The 18208-nt window shown below is 40.8% G+C and overlaps 2 protein-coding genes across 2 annotated transcripts; one reads left to right on the forward strand and one right to left on the reverse strand.

Annotated features, from left to right (window-relative positions):
* Nucleotides 1–453: 453 nt before the first annotated feature.
* Nucleotides 454–9737, reverse strand: fkbp10a (FKBP prolyl isomerase 10a). Its single transcript, XM_039826074.1, has 10 exons — nucleotides 9437–9737; nucleotides 8580–8725; nucleotides 8307–8496; nucleotides 7307–7452; nucleotides 3548–3737; nucleotides 2579–2724; nucleotides 2272–2461; nucleotides 1882–2024; nucleotides 1220–1383; nucleotides 454–1128 (listed from the first exon to the last, which is right to left on the reverse strand). The coding sequence occupies exons 1-10, from the start codon at nucleotides 9637–9639 to the stop codon at nucleotides 940–942; spliced, it is 1707 nt and encodes a 568-aa protein (XP_039682008.1). The 5' UTR covers nucleotides 9640–9737; the 3' UTR covers nucleotides 454–939.
* A 2276-nt stretch (nucleotides 9738–12013) lies between these two features.
* On the forward strand, nucleotides 12014–17529 carry p3h4 (prolyl 3-hydroxylase family member 4 (inactive)). Its single transcript, XM_039826333.1, has 7 exons — nucleotides 12014–12569; nucleotides 14228–14377; nucleotides 14467–14638; nucleotides 14718–14846; nucleotides 14939–15084; nucleotides 15516–15599; nucleotides 16933–17529. Exons 1-7 carry the CDS (start codon nucleotides 12129–12131, stop codon nucleotides 17080–17082), a joined length of 1272 nt encoding a protein of 423 aa, XP_039682267.1. The 5' UTR covers nucleotides 12014–12128; the 3' UTR covers nucleotides 17083–17529.
* Nucleotides 17530–18208: the final 679 nt, after the last annotated feature.

Consider the following 18208-nt stretch of genomic DNA (forward strand, 5'->3'; position numbering starts at 1 on the left):
CCATAGCAGCTAGTGCATGTGTGCCAAGCTCCACAATGACTGAGATATAAAACAGAACCAGGCACACACTATTTCCCCTTCACAGTCATTTTAACTATGATTTTCATAAAGTTACACAATGCAACACACAAAAGTGTCATAAAAACCTAATAATTGTTTAATAACACAAAAGTACTAAAATATTAGAGATTCCCTGTCATTTGTGGACAATGTGCCATTTACAGTCAATCATCCATTGTTTTGTCTTCTTTTGTCTAAACTCATTACCTCATTATATGTTCCTTCCAACTATAAAATGTGGTTCCATCTGTTTCTGAATGTCATGTTTTATTACAAATGGTTTAATGAATACAATGTTGATGAAAGATTTAGGCCACTCAATTGAAGTCTACCAAACTAATTCACATACACATCTCTGTACACAAACAGTATTTAAGAAATAAAGTAGGTGTCTTAATTTTACTATAAAACTGTTTATTTTATGCTCCACAACACTCTTTTTGTGATACAATTTCTCCATGATAGATAATATAATAAAGAATAATATTGTACAAACTAGCCACTCCCAATTATACTGTACAACCAGTGGTTTTTCATCAATTGTATGAGGCACTGCATTGACTACTAGTTTTATAAAGTAATATTCTGAAGGTAGGGCCCAGCCCAAATGGTTTCTTCAAACTTCAATGCAAATATTTTCAACAGAACACAATTTCACTAGAGGCCATTTTTCTTCCTTTCACATTTTCAAACCCGTTTCCTCTGCACATTTTTTTAACAGAACCTAGCAAAGTGAACTGTCTGACTGCCTTAAATAAAGGCTCAACAATGTTTCAATCTCTGAAACATTAGTTGCACGACAGTTGCTAAGATGGCGGTATGACCTCAGCCACTGCATGCCTGTTCCTTGCCAACAATTAAATACTGTACAAGTCCTCTTTACAGCTCATCTCGTTTCACTTGTTCAGGCTCGTCATCCACCTTGAGTTTCAGTTCATATTCAACAATCTTCCCATCTTCATTGCGGTCCTGGTTATTAAACATGTCCTTAATGATGCTGTCGGCATCAAACCCTGGCAGAAGACGACCTTTGCCCTCCTCAACTTGGAGCATGATGAAGGCTGAAAACTGGAGAAAGCGTTGCGATGTTAAATGCACGTTTATACCCAGGCTGTTTAGATAAAATTTAGCACGGAGAACTATTTAGTTGTCTGCTTACCTCCTCTAGAGGTACCTCTTTGTCACCATTGAGGTCCATAGCAGGAAAGAGGGGATTAGGGCCATCTCCCAGCCACACAAACATATAGCCTTCAGGCACACCCTTCTGCAGCTCCACTAACTCCAGCTCAAAGAAGAGCACTGCACTCCTGGGAACTCCTCCAGCTGGAGACCCCAAAACAGAGAAGAGAAAACATAATTTGGGGTAAAAAGAAAGTGTGTTCAGAATGCAATCTGAGCAGTTCCTATTAGAGATGGTCCGATACTGCCTAAAACGCAGGCATCGGTAAGTACTGGAGTTTATGCACCGATCCGATACCACGTAATAAAGCCCTAAAGAAAATCTACGTTAAAGTAGTTTATTTATGTTCTTTTTCCGTTATAACTGACTGTCAAACTGGAGAATAAAAGAAAGTTCTGTAGCATTCATTGTTTGTGTTTGTTCATGTTTCACAAAGAGTTTAACCTGAGCCAGACCGACAACAAAGATATAAATCATATCACATCCATACAGGGATAGTAGTATACAGTTGTTAAAACATAATAAAATATATGACACACTGGTATCGGATCGGTACTCGGTATCGGCCGATATGCAAATTCAGGTATCCGAATCGGGAAGCAAAAACTGGTATCAGGCCATCTCTAGTTCCTATGACTGACCTCCATTTTCACCATGTCCCCAGTGTGGTGGAACGACCACCTCCCTCCTCTCGCCCACACACATGCCACTCAAACCTTTCTCCAAACCCAGGATCACCTTATTCGCTCCAAGAGTCGTGATGGAAGGTGAGTCGTAGTGGTCCCTGGAAACGGACACATAAACTGTTACTACTCTTAACAATGGGGATTTTTAAAATGCTCACTTAAACATTTCCATACACTATATCAAAACCTTGAACCAAGCAGACATATGTGCGGTCGTCAGGGATACATAAAAATTGTATAATATCTGCAGTTCTAGGCCCACTGCAATCTGTCAGACAAGGAGCCAGCAATGATTACATGCATAAACCAGGAGGAGGAGGATGCAGTGTAGCAGAGGGCGCTCACGAGGAGTACAGCAGGGTGCCGTCCATCATGGAGCAGTTATAACGATACTGAATCAAATCGTCAGCTTCACTGGTCACTTTGCAATCCTGAGGCTTGTAGGTAGATTTAATGTCGACTGGGTCCTCGGGGTTGTGGAAATCAATGACGTGAATGTGAAAGACCAGCACGGCAGAGCTAGGAATGAGGTCTCCTACAGTGGGAGAAAAAAAAATAAACAGGGCAGTGTTACAAACATAAAGAAGACTAAGAAGATGTTGGTCCATTCCAAGTGTCTTTTGAATCCTCCCAATTCATGTGTCAAACTCACCAACTCCTTCTTGGCCATACGCCATGTGAGGAGGGATGGTAATCTTTCTCTTCTCTCCTATGCACAGCCCATGCAGGGCTTTGTCCATCCCTTGGATCACATATCCCTTGCCGATGTAAGTGTTATAGGTGCTGTTTCGCTTGTAGCTGTCAAAGGAAGCGTTAAAGGCATAGTAAGGATTTTTTGAAGTGGGGTTGTATGAGGTACTTATCCATAGTCAGTGTATGTCTATTGTACATGGCAGCCAGAACACCCGCAGTTTACAGAAGCAGGTAGGAGTACTGGCACGGAAGCTAAGCAATGTATTGCTGTGGACGGGCACAGCAGCTAAATGTATTTTAGCCACCTAAAAAATTAATATCAGTTTAAGTGTACGCTATATTTAGAATATTTTCACGGCTTTACCTTGTTGTCAGACAGCCCTTTCCGACGGGGAACTGAAGCCATTATCTATGCTATCTTCAAACCCACCCAACTCATTTGACAAAACAATAATTTTTACCACACAGAACACTGGAGATGTCGGTCTACTGCTGCCTCGATCAGCTAGTTTGTTTGTGTTAGTGTGTGTGACTTTGGTTGATCCGAACTAACCCTTTAAAATAACTAAAGTTGTTTTAAAATTTTGAGTATTTAGCAAAAATTGATATTCAACAGCTTCTCGATACCTGTCCGAAAGGACGGTCTGAAGACAAAGTAATAAAGTATTAAGTTTAGTATATCGAACTAAAATACATTTAGCTGCTGCCCCCGTGCACAGCAGTACATTGCTTAGCTTCCGTGCCAGTGCTTCTGTCTGCTTCTCCAAACTTGGGGCGTGCCGACCGCCATCTACTGTGGGTAATACACTGACTATGAATAAGTACCTCATACAACCACACTTAAAAAAATCCTAACTATCCCTTTAAACTCCGGTAATTTTGCTTTACATTTTATTGCTTTCTAAGAATGGAGGAAGCTCAGGTTTACCTTGAGTCAAAGGCTGTGCCGTCCTGGAAGGTACCATTGTAGTGGTAGCGGATGTAATCTCCAGTCACCGTCCTGCGGATGCAGCCTTCAGGCACCTCCTTCACCTCCACAACTAGGTCATCCTTAGGGTTGAACACATCAACCAGCAGCACCTGGAACACCAGCGTAGCCTGAGGAGGGACCTGAGTTCCTGTTAGGGAAAAAAAGTAAGACATGCAGTGTGTCTATGTGGCTACAGTGATGTATGTGTGACTAATACTACTAAATAAGACTTGTGGTACTTAACATTATGGTTATAGGATGTGCAATGATAGGGTACTGGTGCAATATACATATACACTCACCTAAAGGATTATTAGGAACAACTTACTAATAACGTGTTTGACCCCCTTTTGCCTTCAGAACTGCCTTAATTCTTCGTGGCATTGATTCAATAAGGTGCTGGAAGCATTCTTTAGAAATGTTGGCTCATATTGAGAGGCTAGCATCTTGCAGTTGATGGAGATTTGTGGGATGCAGATCCAGGGTACGAAGCTCCTGTACCACCACATCCCAAAGATGTTCTATTGGGTTGAGATCTGGTGACTGTGGGGGCCATTTTAGTACAGTGAACTCATTGTCATGTTCAAGAAACCAATTTGAAATGATTCGAGCTTTGTGACACGGTGCATTATCCTGCTGGAAGTAGCCATCAGAGGATTGGTACATGGTGGTCATAAAGGGATGGACATGATCAGAAACAATGCTCAGGTAGGTTGTGGCATTTAAATGATGCTCAATTGGTACTAAGGGGCCTAAAGTGTGCCAAGAAAACATTACCCACACCATTACACCACCACCACCAGCCTGCCCAGTGGTAACAAGGCATGACGGATCCATGTTCTCATTCTGTTTACGCCAAATTCTGACTCTACTATCTGAATGTCTCAACAGAAATCGAGACTTATCGGACCAGGCAACTTTTTTACAGTCTTCAACTGTCCAATTGTGGTGAGCTTGTGCAAATTGTAGCTCCTTTTTTTATTTTTAGTGGAGATGAGTGGTAGTGGGGTCTTCTGCTGGTGTAGCCCATCCGCCTCAAGGTTGTGTGTATTGTGGCTTTACAAATGCTTTGCTGCATACCTCGGTTGTAACGAGTGGTTATTTGAGTCAAAGTTGATCTTCTATCAGCTGGAATGAGTCGCCCCATTCTCCTCTGACCTCTAGCATCAACAAGGCATTTTCGCCCAGAGGACTGCTGCATACTGGATGTTTTTACTTTTTCAGACCATTCTTTGTAAACCCTAGAAATGGTTGTGGGTGAAAATCCCAGTAACTGAGCAGATTGGGAAATACTCAAACCAGCCCGTCTGGCACCAACAACCATGCCAGGCTCAAAGTTGCTTAAATCACCTTTCTTTCCCATTCTGACATTCAGTTTGGAGTTCAGGAGATTGTCTAGACCTGGACCACCCCCCTAAATGCATTGAAGCTGCTGCCATGTGATTGATTGATTAGATAATTGCATACAATAAATAAATCAGGTGTTCCTAATAATCTTTAAGGTGAGTGTGTGTGTGTGTATGTATGTATGTATGTATGTATGTATGTATGTATGTATGTATGTATGTATGTATGTATATGTTAAATTTGATATGGTATTATGCAATAGACCTTTTTCACGGCAGACATGTTGACATGTCATAGTAGGAAAAGCACAGGTATATTCAAAACCATTAATGATGGCTGCATTCCACTTAGGAGAGGCCCTGGTATTGTGCATGCTGACTCACTGAAATAGCTCACTGGGACACTTGATGGAACTGAGCCATCGTTAAGGTTATCAACTTCAGCTGTGCTTTTCCTACTATGACAAGTCAAAATGTCTGCTGGGAAAAAGGTCCATTGGGCATTGTGCAATACAGAAGTTATTGACCACAGCATGAGTTAATGGGAAATGTGCAATCATTATCAAAATTAAGTGCAATATGAGGGGGAGGATGTGTTGTGGGTTCTCTTCTGTTCTGTGAATGTGAGGAAAGGTAGGGGGGGTAGTGTGTGTGGTTATTAGATGTTCATTGAAGCATTGGATGAGATAATGTAGGATTATGTTCTATGTAGGTTAACTGTATGTTTACTGTATGTGTTTATGCACGATGTGTCGCCATTTGTTTCTCTCGAATGCCCAAGACAAATTTCTCCTATATGAGACAATAAAGGTTTATCTTATCTTATATCTCACAGTTTCAGGTCCATACCAGTCACATATACTTTACCTTAATGTGGACCATTTCTAAAAGCATACTTTTACTCTTGACATTAGTTTCCTTCCTTCCAGGCAGACCTTTTTTGTTCATATTAGTGTGGTATGGAACTTTCCCCTTTGTAGTAACTTGCAGAGAGTCGTGTATGACATTAGAAATCCTTTTTTGCATTACTTTTATGTACATTATTATTGCATAATAGTGCAGTAAGCATGGACATGAAAAATAAGTGCACCGAAACAATAATCAAACATGAATACTGTCGGATAGGTCAGAGTTTCACACATATACCCAAACACAACTACAAAGAAGCATTTTCAAAATAGTCTTTGCTCTCAAATGTGGTACCATGCAACAATAATGTAACTTGACAATAAAAGCAAATGAGACAACTTGCTCACTGTAATAGACGACGTTTGTTTTTCAAACCATAATAAAATGAACAGAAACCAATGGTCGCTTTTAGGGCATTTTCACACCTTTAAGTCCGAACCAAGGTGCATGTTTTTGTAACCTTGTATACATTTGATCCAGTTAGTTAAGATTTCACATTGCAATAATGCCACCGCACTAAAGACCTTTACGTGACATACCTACTTCCCGTTATCACCTACGTGGTCTCCCCATACTTGACATTGCTTTGTTCGTAGACAGGCTTCCCCGTCCTCTCGTATCCTTTCTCTAGTGTCAGAGTTTTTTCCAACTTACTCCTGCATTCCCCGTGCTACCACGGCTCATTTGTTTTGTTGCGTTGTTGAGAATCAAGACGTGCAAACTTTACTTTGGTCTTGAGGAGCTGCAATATTTATTCAGAGACAAACTGAAACTGACACATTATCACTTACAGTAACAACTTAAAGGTCCCATGACATGGTGCTCTTTGGATGCTTTTATATAGACCTTAGTGGTCCCCTAATACTGTATCTGAAATCTCTTTCCCGAAATTCAGCCTTGGTGCAGAATTACAGCCACTAGAGCCAGTCCCACAATGAGCTTTCCTTAGTATGTGCCATTTCTGTGTCTGTAGTGAGGAGGAGAGAGGGTGGGGGGGCAAGGTGGAGGGTGGGTGTGTGGCCTTGACCAACTGCCACTTTGCTCGTTTGAAATTATGTCGCTCTCTCATGGGTGGGCCAAATTCTCTGGGCGGGCAAAGCAGAGAAAGTGGAGGTAACCTTGTTCCTTATGACCTCATAAGGAGAAGATTCCAGATCGGCCCATCTGAGCTTTCATTTTCTCAAAGGCAGAGCAGGATACCCAGGGCTCGGTTTACACCTATCGCCATTTCTAGTCACTGGGGGACCATAGGCAGGCTGGGGGAACTCAAAGTGAACTTTTCATGCCATGGGACCTTTAAATGCTAGTGCTCCGAACGCTGACACCTGTCTGCTCGGAGCTCATTCGCTGTCACTCTCGTGTTGTGGTCAACCACACACTCGTAATAATTGTAGGTCAGAAAGTTTGAATGTGAAATTATTATATACAAGCCACAGTCATCTTGAACATTAACAGTTTGTACCTTGGCCAGTCTCTCCATATGCCAGGAAGGGTGGGACAATGATGATCCTTCTCTCCCCGACACACATGCCCAAAAGACCCTCTTCCATGCCTTTGATGAGGTCGCCCTGTCCCAAGTAGGTGTCATAGGTTGAATTCTTCGAGTGACTAAATAAAAGACACAGCTCTTGAGAATCACAGAGATAGATGAGACATACCTTAATGTTAAAACTGTTAGAATATATTTGTGAGAGTAAAGTAACAGGTTTGTAGAGTTCATGATGCTGACCTTGTTGCCTCGTTTCCCTGGGTTATGAGAGGCCATCTGGTTTTACAGTGATTAGACATTATAAAGGGAGTGTGAGATATAGCCTGAAAAAAAAGGTCTTCTCTGATCAGGGGGGGAACGAAGCAACAATGGTCAGTGTTTTGCAAGTGCGCGATTTGTGACACAAAGTATGGAAATGATCTGGCTCTCAGGAAACTCCTTAAGTTTGCAGGAGATTAAAAACACAGGTGTTTAAATCCAACAATAGCAGCTTGTCTTTTTGAGCTGAGAATGTGAAGTCGAGGTCATGTTTTCATACAGTGTGTTACATATCGTTAGCCGGCTGGAGCCAGAAGATCTGGACCATATCCAACTGATAACAGCACCACGGATGAAGCAGAGAAAGTGGACAAAAAGTGAGGGTTCTGGGTTAGCCGGCATCAGATGCTGGGGGAAATTCTGTCTGTTTGCTAGGTTTTAGCGATAGGCTGTTTTGTCTTGAAGTAATCTGATCCTTGTGCACAAGTTTATTGTATTTTGCAATATCATTCACAAAAGCTTGTTATTAACTTTAACTGGACGAATCTTGAGTCTTATTTTGAATCCTGAGTCTATTTCTCTGATCTACCAGTAAACGAACACTATTCAGAGTGTAGTGACCATAGAATTGGAGTCAGATTAAGTCTGGCCTTTTTAGGGCCAGACCGGTCATCGGTCACATTTTAGAATAAAATCCTACAAAATCTAACATCACCTGGAACCGAAAGCTGCACCAGACAGCAGGGTGCCGTTATAGTGGTAACGGACGAAATCCGATGCCACAGTGGTGCGGTTGCAGCTTGCAGGTTTGCTGAGTGTGCGAATCTGGACCTTGTCCTGGGTGTTCCATATGTCCAGCAGGAGAATATCATACACTAACACAGCGTCAGGAGGAATTACACCACCTGTCGGACAAACAACACAGATTGGCATAAACTAGAACAGATAATGTATCCAACAAAGTGCTGTTACTCATGTTTATCTGCACCTGTTCCGATGCTTCCATAGGCCAGGTGTGGTGGGATTGTGATCCTCCTGCGTTCATTGACACACATGCTCAGGAGCCCGCGGTCCATCCCTGTGATGAGTCTGCCCAGGCCGACCTGGCTGATGAAGGCTTTGCCTCGATCATGACTGTGTAGACAACAAAAGAGAGAGCTGGGTGAGAGTGTATAATCGATGGAATCCACCAAACTAGGTAGAAGTGTCAAAACAGTAGGTGGTGAAAAATGGAATCTAGAGGCTCATATCATGGGGCCGTTAAAATGTTATGGTGCTTTAAAGTCTGCATCCAATGTCCCATCCACATCAGCATGATTATTCAAAAGGTCATTATGTCCCTCTCGGCTTTATTATGATCAGCCATGTGTTTTAATATTTCATTTTGAAAACCTAGGGAGGTTATTTGACAAATGGCAACAAAAATATCCACCACCTTAAAAACCATAAAAAAAAGAACACATTTTCTCTACCTACGATTAGATGTTGTATAGTAAATCACTGTTAAAATATAACTAATAGAAACATCGAGGTGATACTAAGATTGAAAGGTAGGACTTATTGAAATGGGGATTGACACGTAGTGTTATCTCAGCTGCAGTAAATTGTCTGTGAATCCATCAGGAAATGGTTGATTGCTGTACTTTACTATGCTTATCGTAATGTCTCCATGATGCATAACGTTACTGAGACGGTCTCAAATCACGTTGACCATTTTACAACTGAAATCACAATTTCTGCAAGAGTTTACATTAACGTTACAGACAAATAGGCTAGTTTAAAAGCTGTAAGTTAACGCATTCTTGATTAATTGACATTACATTATGTATTTCGCTGTAACCTCACCTGGAGTCAAACTTTTTCCCGTCTGTAGAGAAGGTACCGTTAAAATGATAACGGATAAAATCTTCTGTTTGCACTTCTCGAGGACAAATTTTCGGTATATCGTATCGATCGATCACTACATCCTCTAACGGCCCCGGGTTGCAATTCACAGTAACTAACGTTACATGAAGGCAAACTAAAACCGTTAATATTATCAAATCCATTTGGAGAGTTGTAACAATAGAGAGAGACCGTGTACCAGAGGAGCGATGAGGTTGAAGAAGTGGAGATAAGTAACCTACCGAATGAAGTCTGGGACAGTGGCGCTGTGTCAAGACCGCTGGAATGAGATAGACTCTCCCGGTTACGATTACAAAATAAATGCCGAATTCTCACATAATGTGAAGAAACTGACTATTACAATGTTTATAACTACGTTTAAATAAACACATAAACAAAAAAACACATACATTCATTCATTCATTCATATATAACGTTACATACACAGTCGTTTATAGGTGACGCAAAATGGTGGGGCAATAACTAGTAGGCCTACTACCTTGGACAGATGCAAAACCAGAAATGTAGGCTACTCAATTCTGCACAATAGGCCTACTAAAGAAAAAAAACCTTTATTTTAAGGGGGTCAAGTATGTGATTGTTTGAAGTGGAAAAGATGAGATGATTCGATTGAAAATGTAGTCTAAGAGGTCTAAAACAAGGTGCATCACTCTTTTCTGCTTAACATTTTCGATCTTACATTGGCATAGGCCGCAGTTGATCCATTTATTAGGAGTGTGGTGCAGCATATGCTTTTGAAATAGAATACAACCTAATCAGACAAATGTTAATGCATTAACTGTCTCCAGCTATCCTGCCTAAATAGGCCTACAGTATGACTCTGAATATGGGTTATCTGATCCAGAGGTAAAAAAAACTCCACATCGTCTGTCACCATAAACAATCAGCAAGTTTCAGCTCGAGAAAAGTCACCATGATGTACAAGATGACATTACTCAAATAGAAAAGAAAAACAAGCATGCACTTATGCATATTCAACATAATATATTAAAAAGAAAATATACATTTACTTAGTGCTTTTATACTGGATGGGAAATCAACTAAACTTCCGGCCTTATTCTGTCTCTCTCTGTCTAGCTTAACGCAACTCTTGGGTCATCCCTCCACAGAGCAGAAGGAGGAGTGGCCCCTGGGACCCCACCCACTTTTAAATGGAATTCTGCAAACGTGTAATGCCTGGCCCAGAGGCCTGGCCCCATGAATTCACTTAGCTTGAATTATAATGTGCCTCCCCATACTCTGAAATTATTCTTTCTCGTCACAGTAACGCATGGCAAGCATTACTACTGCCTGTGTTTTTTATATTCTATTTTAAACAGTCATTACACACATAATTAATTTTCGGGCACATCTGTCTGCCTCATAAAAAAGTATCTGGGTCCTAATAACCATCCTACTCAGATATAATATGTCTTAGCCTTCTAACATTATGAATGTGAGATTTTTCAGACTCAGAGATATTTGCCTAGAAGTGATGTCTCAGCTATGCAAATAGATTTTGTAGCTCACCCACCCATGTCTCAGCTTGTCAGTTTGCTCTGAATGTAACCAAGTTGAAAATAATCGTATCTCTTCAGACAACTATTCAGTCAATATATTTTATGAATATATCATCTGCCTAGAGTTTAAGAGCAGGAGGCAAAAGTATTTAAAAAACTAAATTAGATCCCTGTTAATACGTTTAAATTGTGGTTCATGGGACTGGGTCATAACACCCATGGGTGTTATGATTCACTGAAAACACTGAGCAAAGCTGGACCGCTTTTCTGAGGTCCAAACTCAGACTGTGACGTCTGTGTCAAGTAAGCCATAGTTATCACCATTTATACCGGAAGTATGGACTTCTTTCTTCAAGGTAATTGTCAAGATTTGCATGTAGAGCTGCAGATACCAGTTAACTTGTTGATTAATCACTCATATTTTTCTTCTATATTTTTGAATTTTTGATAATTAAAAATGCTCAACTTGCCAGCGCCAATACTAATACTACAATTATAGTCTTATCTTCAGACTGAACAATATAAATTTCATAATTATAATAAACAAGAAAAGCAAGCTGATCTAGTCATTCTTAACCTGAATACGCATGGACATTGCATACATGACAGCCTCTTGTTTTTACATTGGGATACAAATATTTTTGCACACGTACAACTTGCTTGTATGTGCGTTTGTTTTGTCAAATATGCATGCAACACACACACACACACACACACACACACACACACACACACACACACACACACACACATTACTCTGTATTGCAGCTCAAAACAATAACTTTAAGAGAAATATGATGTTCCACGTTTTTTTTCTTGAGCTATGTCATGTGGAAATTAAAAAGCAATTACAAATCTCAAGCTGCAGCATTCTTTGAAGGATGGCTGGCAGTAATATGTGAAATTTGGCAAAAATGGGCTCAACTTAAAAAAAAAAAATAGCAGAAGATCCATTGGGCTTTTATTTTGAAAGCTCTGATCAGAAGTTCTTGTTTTCAGCATCTAGCTCGACGCGGCTTTTACATCCTACGCTACGTGCAGACAGTCATGAGCATTCCCTGGTAAAGAAAGAGGACGTTTCCTGATCCATTCAAAACAAGAACAGTCTCCTGCTAGAGTCAGTGGAGGTAACGATGCTCCTGAAAAGCTTGAGTCTGGCTCTTATAATGTCGACACTGGTGGAGGCTCAGTATGAAAAGTACAGCTTTAAAAGTTTTCCTCAGAAGGACATCATGCCGCTGGACTCTGCCTACAGCTACGCGCTGGAGCAGTACGGGGCGCAGAACTGGGCAGAGAGCATCAAGTTCCTGGAGCTCAGCCTGCGGCTCCACCGGCTGCTCCGGGACAGCGAGGTTTTCTGTAGCCGCAACTGCAGCTCCGTCAGCCGGGACAACGAAAGCCTATTCGCAGACAGCACCCTCCGCGTCATGCGCCACATCCTACTGAGGGCTGCCTGCCTTAAAAAGTGCAAGGCAGATTTCCCAGTGTTTAACATCTCCTATCCACAGAGGGATTTACTGGAAACCTTCGAGAAAAGGGTCCCGTATCGGTACATACAGTATGCACACTACCAGGTGAGACCAAATGTGCTTGATGTGTCGAATTGTGCCCAAAACTAGAGTGCAAAATAAAAGTAGGCCTTTGCCATACATTCTGAAGTTACACCAAATACTTCCCAAAGTGGATGTTGTAGAAATGTAATTTAAGGTGACATAGGCTAAGTGCGAGTTGGTCGTTATAAACTCAATGGAATATGTACAGTAAGGATCATACAGTAGGATGTGGATTTAGCAATTACCATAACTGTGCGTAACGAGCGCAATCGCACAACAAGAGTGCGGCAGAGTGACTCGGTTTGACTAGAGAGGAAATTTCTCTCAGTGCAGTACCGTTTCCTTGCTGTTTTTTTGCGCCCTCCTGCAGACCCAGCAGTAGTTGAGCATGTGCCACGTCTCTTCCAGTGTTCCCCCTGAAACAATCCCCTTACTCTTCTCTGTCAGGCAGGGTGATGGGGATTATATATATATAATAAGTTTGCGTTGGCTAAAATAGCCTACTGATCTCATTTTTGAATATTTTTTTGTTTCATAAAGTGTGTAAAGCTCTCCAGATAATATCCTTGTTATTGTAGACAATATTCATTATATTAGTGTGTAATAAAAAGCCACCACCACAAAACCCTTAAACACTGCTGTGATCATTCAGGTACTGGAGGGGTTATTTTTTCACCACATCAAAGTACTGACAGCTTTAAATTGGAGCAGTTTATAGTTTTGTCTGGTAAATTAAAAGGTGAATCAAAGCTCTCTGTCTGGTGATCAAACAGCCACCCAGATCAACAAAGCAGGCTTTTAGGATTTTACATGACTTTGATTTTGCTGACTCTATTTGAAGGTGGCTCTCTCCTCTTCTTTGAGGAGAGAAGTGGGTAGTTGAATGTGTTCATTACATTGAGTTTCTTGGCCAAGACTACCTTATAAGACCAAGAAAGTGGATCACATCACTCCAGTTCTGAAATCTTTACACTGGCCTCCTGTCTCTTTTAAGAATGGATTTCATAATACTTCTTTTGGGTTATAAAGCACAGGGCCAAAATACATTTCTGATCTGCAGCTCTATTATGAACCACCCAGACCTCTCAGGTCGTCTGGGACAGGTCTGCTTTCTGTCCCCAGAGTCAGAACTAAACAGGGAGAAGCAGCGTTAAGTTGTTATGCACCAAATATCTGGGACACACTCCCAGAAAACTGCAGGTCCGCCACAACTCTCAGTTCTTTTAAAGCAAGGCTGAAGACCTTTCTTTTTGATGCTGCCTTTCTTTAAATAATTCTTCATTTCTTATACTGCACTGTACCTTCTATTCTCGTATATCTGTCTTTATATTTTTAACTGTTTTAACTGCTCTTTAATGTTTTATGTAAAGCACTTTGAATTGCCTTGTTGCTGAAATGTGCTAAAATAAAGCTGCATTGCCCTATATACCTGACCTTTTCCCCTTATTTATTTCACAGTTCTGCATACAGCACCACATTAGTTTTCTATTGACTGACTCACAAGAATTCATATTCTGACATCAATGATCTGCATCTGTCAGTAGTTGCTGGAGAAAAGGGGTCAGAGGTCACGTTAATGACAGGAGCTTCACGCAAGTGGGAGAGATGGCGTTTCATATTTAAAGAAATCCCCCCAAAACACTGTGGAATTGATTGTAAAGCTATCTATTCTTCCTCAGCTTAACAACTTGGAGAAGGCTGTGTCAGCAGCTCACACCTTCCTGAAGAAGAACCCAAATGATCCCTATTTGACCAAGAACATGAATTATTACAAGACGCTGTTCGATGTGGAAGAATATCTCATCGACCACGAGGAGCAGCCGTATGAAGTTCGTAGATCAACATCTTCTTCCTTATCCAGTGTGCAACTCATGCTAAACTATTCAAACTTTTCTAACCACAACTCTTTGTTATCCAGAGTGTTTTCCTGAAGAGTGTGACGCTTTACAACAACGGTGACTTCAGCAGCAGTGCCCGAAACATGGAGCAGGCCATCACGCAGTACTTTGATATATACAGTCTCTGCTTGGCAGGCTGTGAGGGCTCATACGAGATCTTAGAGTTCAAAGACTTCTATCCCACCCTGGCAGGTAACAAGAGAGCAATTCAAGAGCTGTTTCAGTCCAGTGTGTTTAAGAGAAGAAAATAAAATGCTTGTTGTTCCCTCAGATCTCTACACCGATGTGCTGAAATGTAAGGTAAAATGTGAAGAGCACCTGACACCCAGCGTTGGAGGCTTCTTTGTGGAGAAGTTTGTAGCCACTATGTATCACTACCTCCAGTTTTCCTATTATAAATGTAAGAACCATGACAAAGACTCTGGATTCAGACTTTTGACAGCAATCTGTATAACACTGTTTGAACATGTATTATCTTGTGATCCTCTACAGTGAATGATGTAAAGAACGCTGCTCCGTGTGCAGCCAGTTACATCCTGTTTGACAGTAAAGACCAGGTGATGCAGCAAAATGTAGCGTACTATCGCTTCTACAGGGAGCAGTGGGGACTTGAGGAAAGGGACTTTCAGCCTCGGCACGTGAGTAAAACAAAGACCTCATTACTGTTCTTTTTTTTATAATTTATGTACTTCAGTGGGTGACCCAGAGGCAACAGAAAGAGTTCACACTGGCTGCGCTAAACCAAAGCAGGAAAACTGTACAGTAGCATCTATAGCATAACGCGGTCTTGGCGTGAACATTAACACAGTTTCAGGGTGGTAATTAGAAAGCCATGTGCTCCCGTAAAGGCAGAGTTGTTTTCCCATCTTTTCAGCTTTGTGTAGAGTTGTCAGCAGCTGCCGTGTACCAGCTCTGTGTGGTTAACGTCTTTGACTTCAGAAGCTGCCCCTGCTTCAAATAAATTTGGTACTGCTGTAAACACTTTAAAGCTTCCAAACTAAGAGGCAAAAAAAAAAAAAACAGTAAACAAAAGGTCAACACAAAAGCTGATGCCACTTTTGTTTTTCAGGAGGCCCTGAGGTACTTTAACGAGACAACCAAGCAGAAAGAGATGCTGGAGTTTGCACTGAACTACCTACAAACTGACGATGAGGTATGTTGTCATGTTGTTGAAAGGCAGAGATGGTGGCACATTTACAGGAAGCATTGGTTTTGGGCAGCACAGTGAAATTGTGAGCACAGCAATGACGCAAAGTACAGCTGAAGTCACATTTAGTTAACCCTCTTTGCAAATAATATTGTCCTTTTAATAATTAAGCTCTTGTGAATATACATTTCTTGCATTAAATGAATAAAAAACCTCTTTAAAGCGAGTCTATGTAACTTTTGAAACAGTGTCACTGTAGCCACAAGTGACAATTATAAAATAACGTTAAATGCTAAAAGACATTGTGGCAGAACACAGTCAGTGAACCGACTCAGTAATGTGTACACAAATATCTACCCAAACCTCAGCTAACATTAGCCACTATAAGCTACTGGTATTACCAGACAGGTTGTAGCGGCAAAACTGTTGAGTGCATTCAATGTCTATACACATAGAAATGGCCTTAAAGACACTAGATTATATCATTATTATATATGTAATGTGCTAGTTGGAAAAAAGACATTATAGGCAGATTAAAGGGCCATTTCAATCAAAATAGACATGTTTTTTTCTTACTCCAAGTAGCGGTATCTTGCTATGCTGATTTCATCAGACGAGGTTTCGAGATCTTTTTAACTGCACAAACAAAATTCCATCAACCTCCACTGTGCTGGGGTGGTGGCAGAGACAGACTTCTCAAAACCCTTAGCAGATAAAACGTAAACTGTCTGCATGACTAGACAACCCTATGTAGGTACGTAGAAAAATATGTTTTTGTGAAATGACACTTTAACTTGGCTCAACAACAACTAAATTGGCTGATCTAGTTGGAGTTTGGGCCCTTGTTTTCCAAAGTGCAAATTCCACCTTTTCATTTAAGTTGATCAAACTTTCTAAAGCATGTTTGGGGATATAGACTTTTACTTTGGAGGAGTAAACTAGCAGACTAAGTGCAAGCTGCTGTTGAGGTTGTGGAAATGGCAACACAAGAAAAAAAAGTGAAAGGGAAGAAAGGGAGAGAAAGAGGGGATGAAGGCTGCGGGAGAGAAAGCAGGAGGTGGGGGCTGTGTTTTCCGCCAGCAGCGTGTGGTATGTGGCTGGGAGGTGTTGGCCACTGAGGCTGTGCCACATCCATTTAAGTCAGGTCGACCCCTCCCATCTCTACACACTGCCTGGAACTGAGAGTTGGGGAGGACTGTGATGGTTTAGGCCGAATTACAGGCTGCACAAGTGACAGATTTATAGACAGGAAAAGCATAAAGTATGTTTCGCCAGATAGAATGGAAGTAAAGTCACATTCTTGCTTGCTGCTGACTGTGTGTGTTTTGTTATCTTTAAGGACGTGGTAAGTCCAGAAGAAATGGCTTCTTCTCACACGGTGCATCCTGACGCTGAGTTTGATGGTATGGGAGACTACGAGGAGTCCTTCCTGGCTGAGTGGTGGCAAGAACCCAAAACTAAGTGGGACACTGGAGAGGTTGCAGACTGACATCTGTCCTCCTCGTCTCCTGTGCAGAAAGCGTCCTCATCCGGCTCTGTCCCACCTCTCATGACAAACCAAAAAAGGTTGACGTCCATACAGATACCGACATTATTAGCAGTATTTAGCAGAAAAAGCACAAATCAGCTGTGTTCTTTCACCCAGCTGAAGAATAATAGGTTTAACTTATCCACCATGTCGATCACGATCAGAGATCGACATATTCTGTCTTGGCTGTCATCAGCCTTTTAAAAGGTTTATTTCTATAGTCATTGGCCTGTGTGCCAACACTTGTCAATGACTTTTCAAAAAAAAATTATTTAATGAAAGCTAAATGCATCTGTGCCGTGGTATAAGGAAAGTGACATGAAGCTTTTCTTATGCTTAACGATTTGTCAACCACCAAGTTGAGATGTTGTAATAATTTGCTCATAATAAAAGTAATATTTTAATATACTTTTTTGGTTTGTCACTTAATATCAATAAGATCATCAAACATGCAGGAGGTGCAACAACTAATTTGATTGTATTAGTGTTAAATTGATTCATTGAGATAATCAAATTAATAATTTATCGAGGAGAAATTTATAATAAAAACACAAGGATTTTATTTAGGTTTTATATTGTAAATGAAATACCAGGTTATAGTCTGATTAAAGATACCAATTTGGGGGTCTGGGAAACTGATGGCGATTTTTGTTGTTTGATTCTTTAGACTAAAAATATAAGCAATAAATTAATTGATAATATAAATAATCGGCAGTCGCAGCTTCAGATTGTAGTACCTCTTGTACATAATTGAAGGAAACAATATTAATGTATAGTTTCACAATATTTTGCCCTTAGTTACTGTGTTTCAAACCCACTGTAATTTAACATAGATGATTATATTTAAAGTGCTCATATTATGCTTTTTGGCCTTTCCCCTTTCCTTTATTGTTATGTATCTTTTTTGTGCATGTTATAGGTTTACAAAGCGAAAAAGCCCAAAGTCCACCCCAAAGGGACTCACCATCTCCAACAGAAAACACTGTTCACAAACTGCTCCAAACAGCTCTATTGTAGTCCAGCCTTTACTTCGTGACAAACGTGCGTCACTTTGTAACACACGTTATAATGCTCGCCTAGCTGCTAG

The sequence above is a fragment of the Perca fluviatilis genome, chromosome 15, assembly GCF_010015445.1.
Source record: "Perca fluviatilis chromosome 15, GENO_Pfluv_1.0, whole genome shotgun sequence".
Classification (NCBI taxonomy): domain Eukaryota; kingdom Metazoa; phylum Chordata; class Actinopteri; order Perciformes; family Percidae; genus Perca; species Perca fluviatilis.

Coding starts and splice junctions, on each gene's coding strand:
- fkbp10a (XM_039826074.1), bottom strand. CDS start 9,639: ATGGATTTGATAATATTAACGGTTTTAGTTTGCCTTCATGTAACGTTA. Junction 3,738..7,306: donor ATATGGAGAGACTGGCCAAG/GTACAAACTGTT, acceptor TTTCCCTAACAG/GAACTCAGGTCCCTCCTCAG. Junction 2,462..2,578: donor GTATGGCCAAGAAGGAGTTG/GTGAGTTTGACA, acceptor CTCCCACTGTAG/GAGACCTCATTCCTAGCTCT.
- p3h4 (XM_039826333.1), top strand. CDS start 12,129: ATGCTCCTGAAAAGCTTGAGTCTGGCTCTTATAATGTCGACACTGGTG. Junction 14,378..14,466: donor ACGAGGAGCAGCCGTATGAA/GTTCGTAGATCA, acceptor TTTGTTATCCAG/AGTGTTTTCCTGAAGAGTGT. Junction 14,639..14,717: donor CTTCTATCCCACCCTGGCAG/GTAACAAGAGAG, acceptor TTGTTCCCTCAG/ATCTCTACACCGATGTGCTG.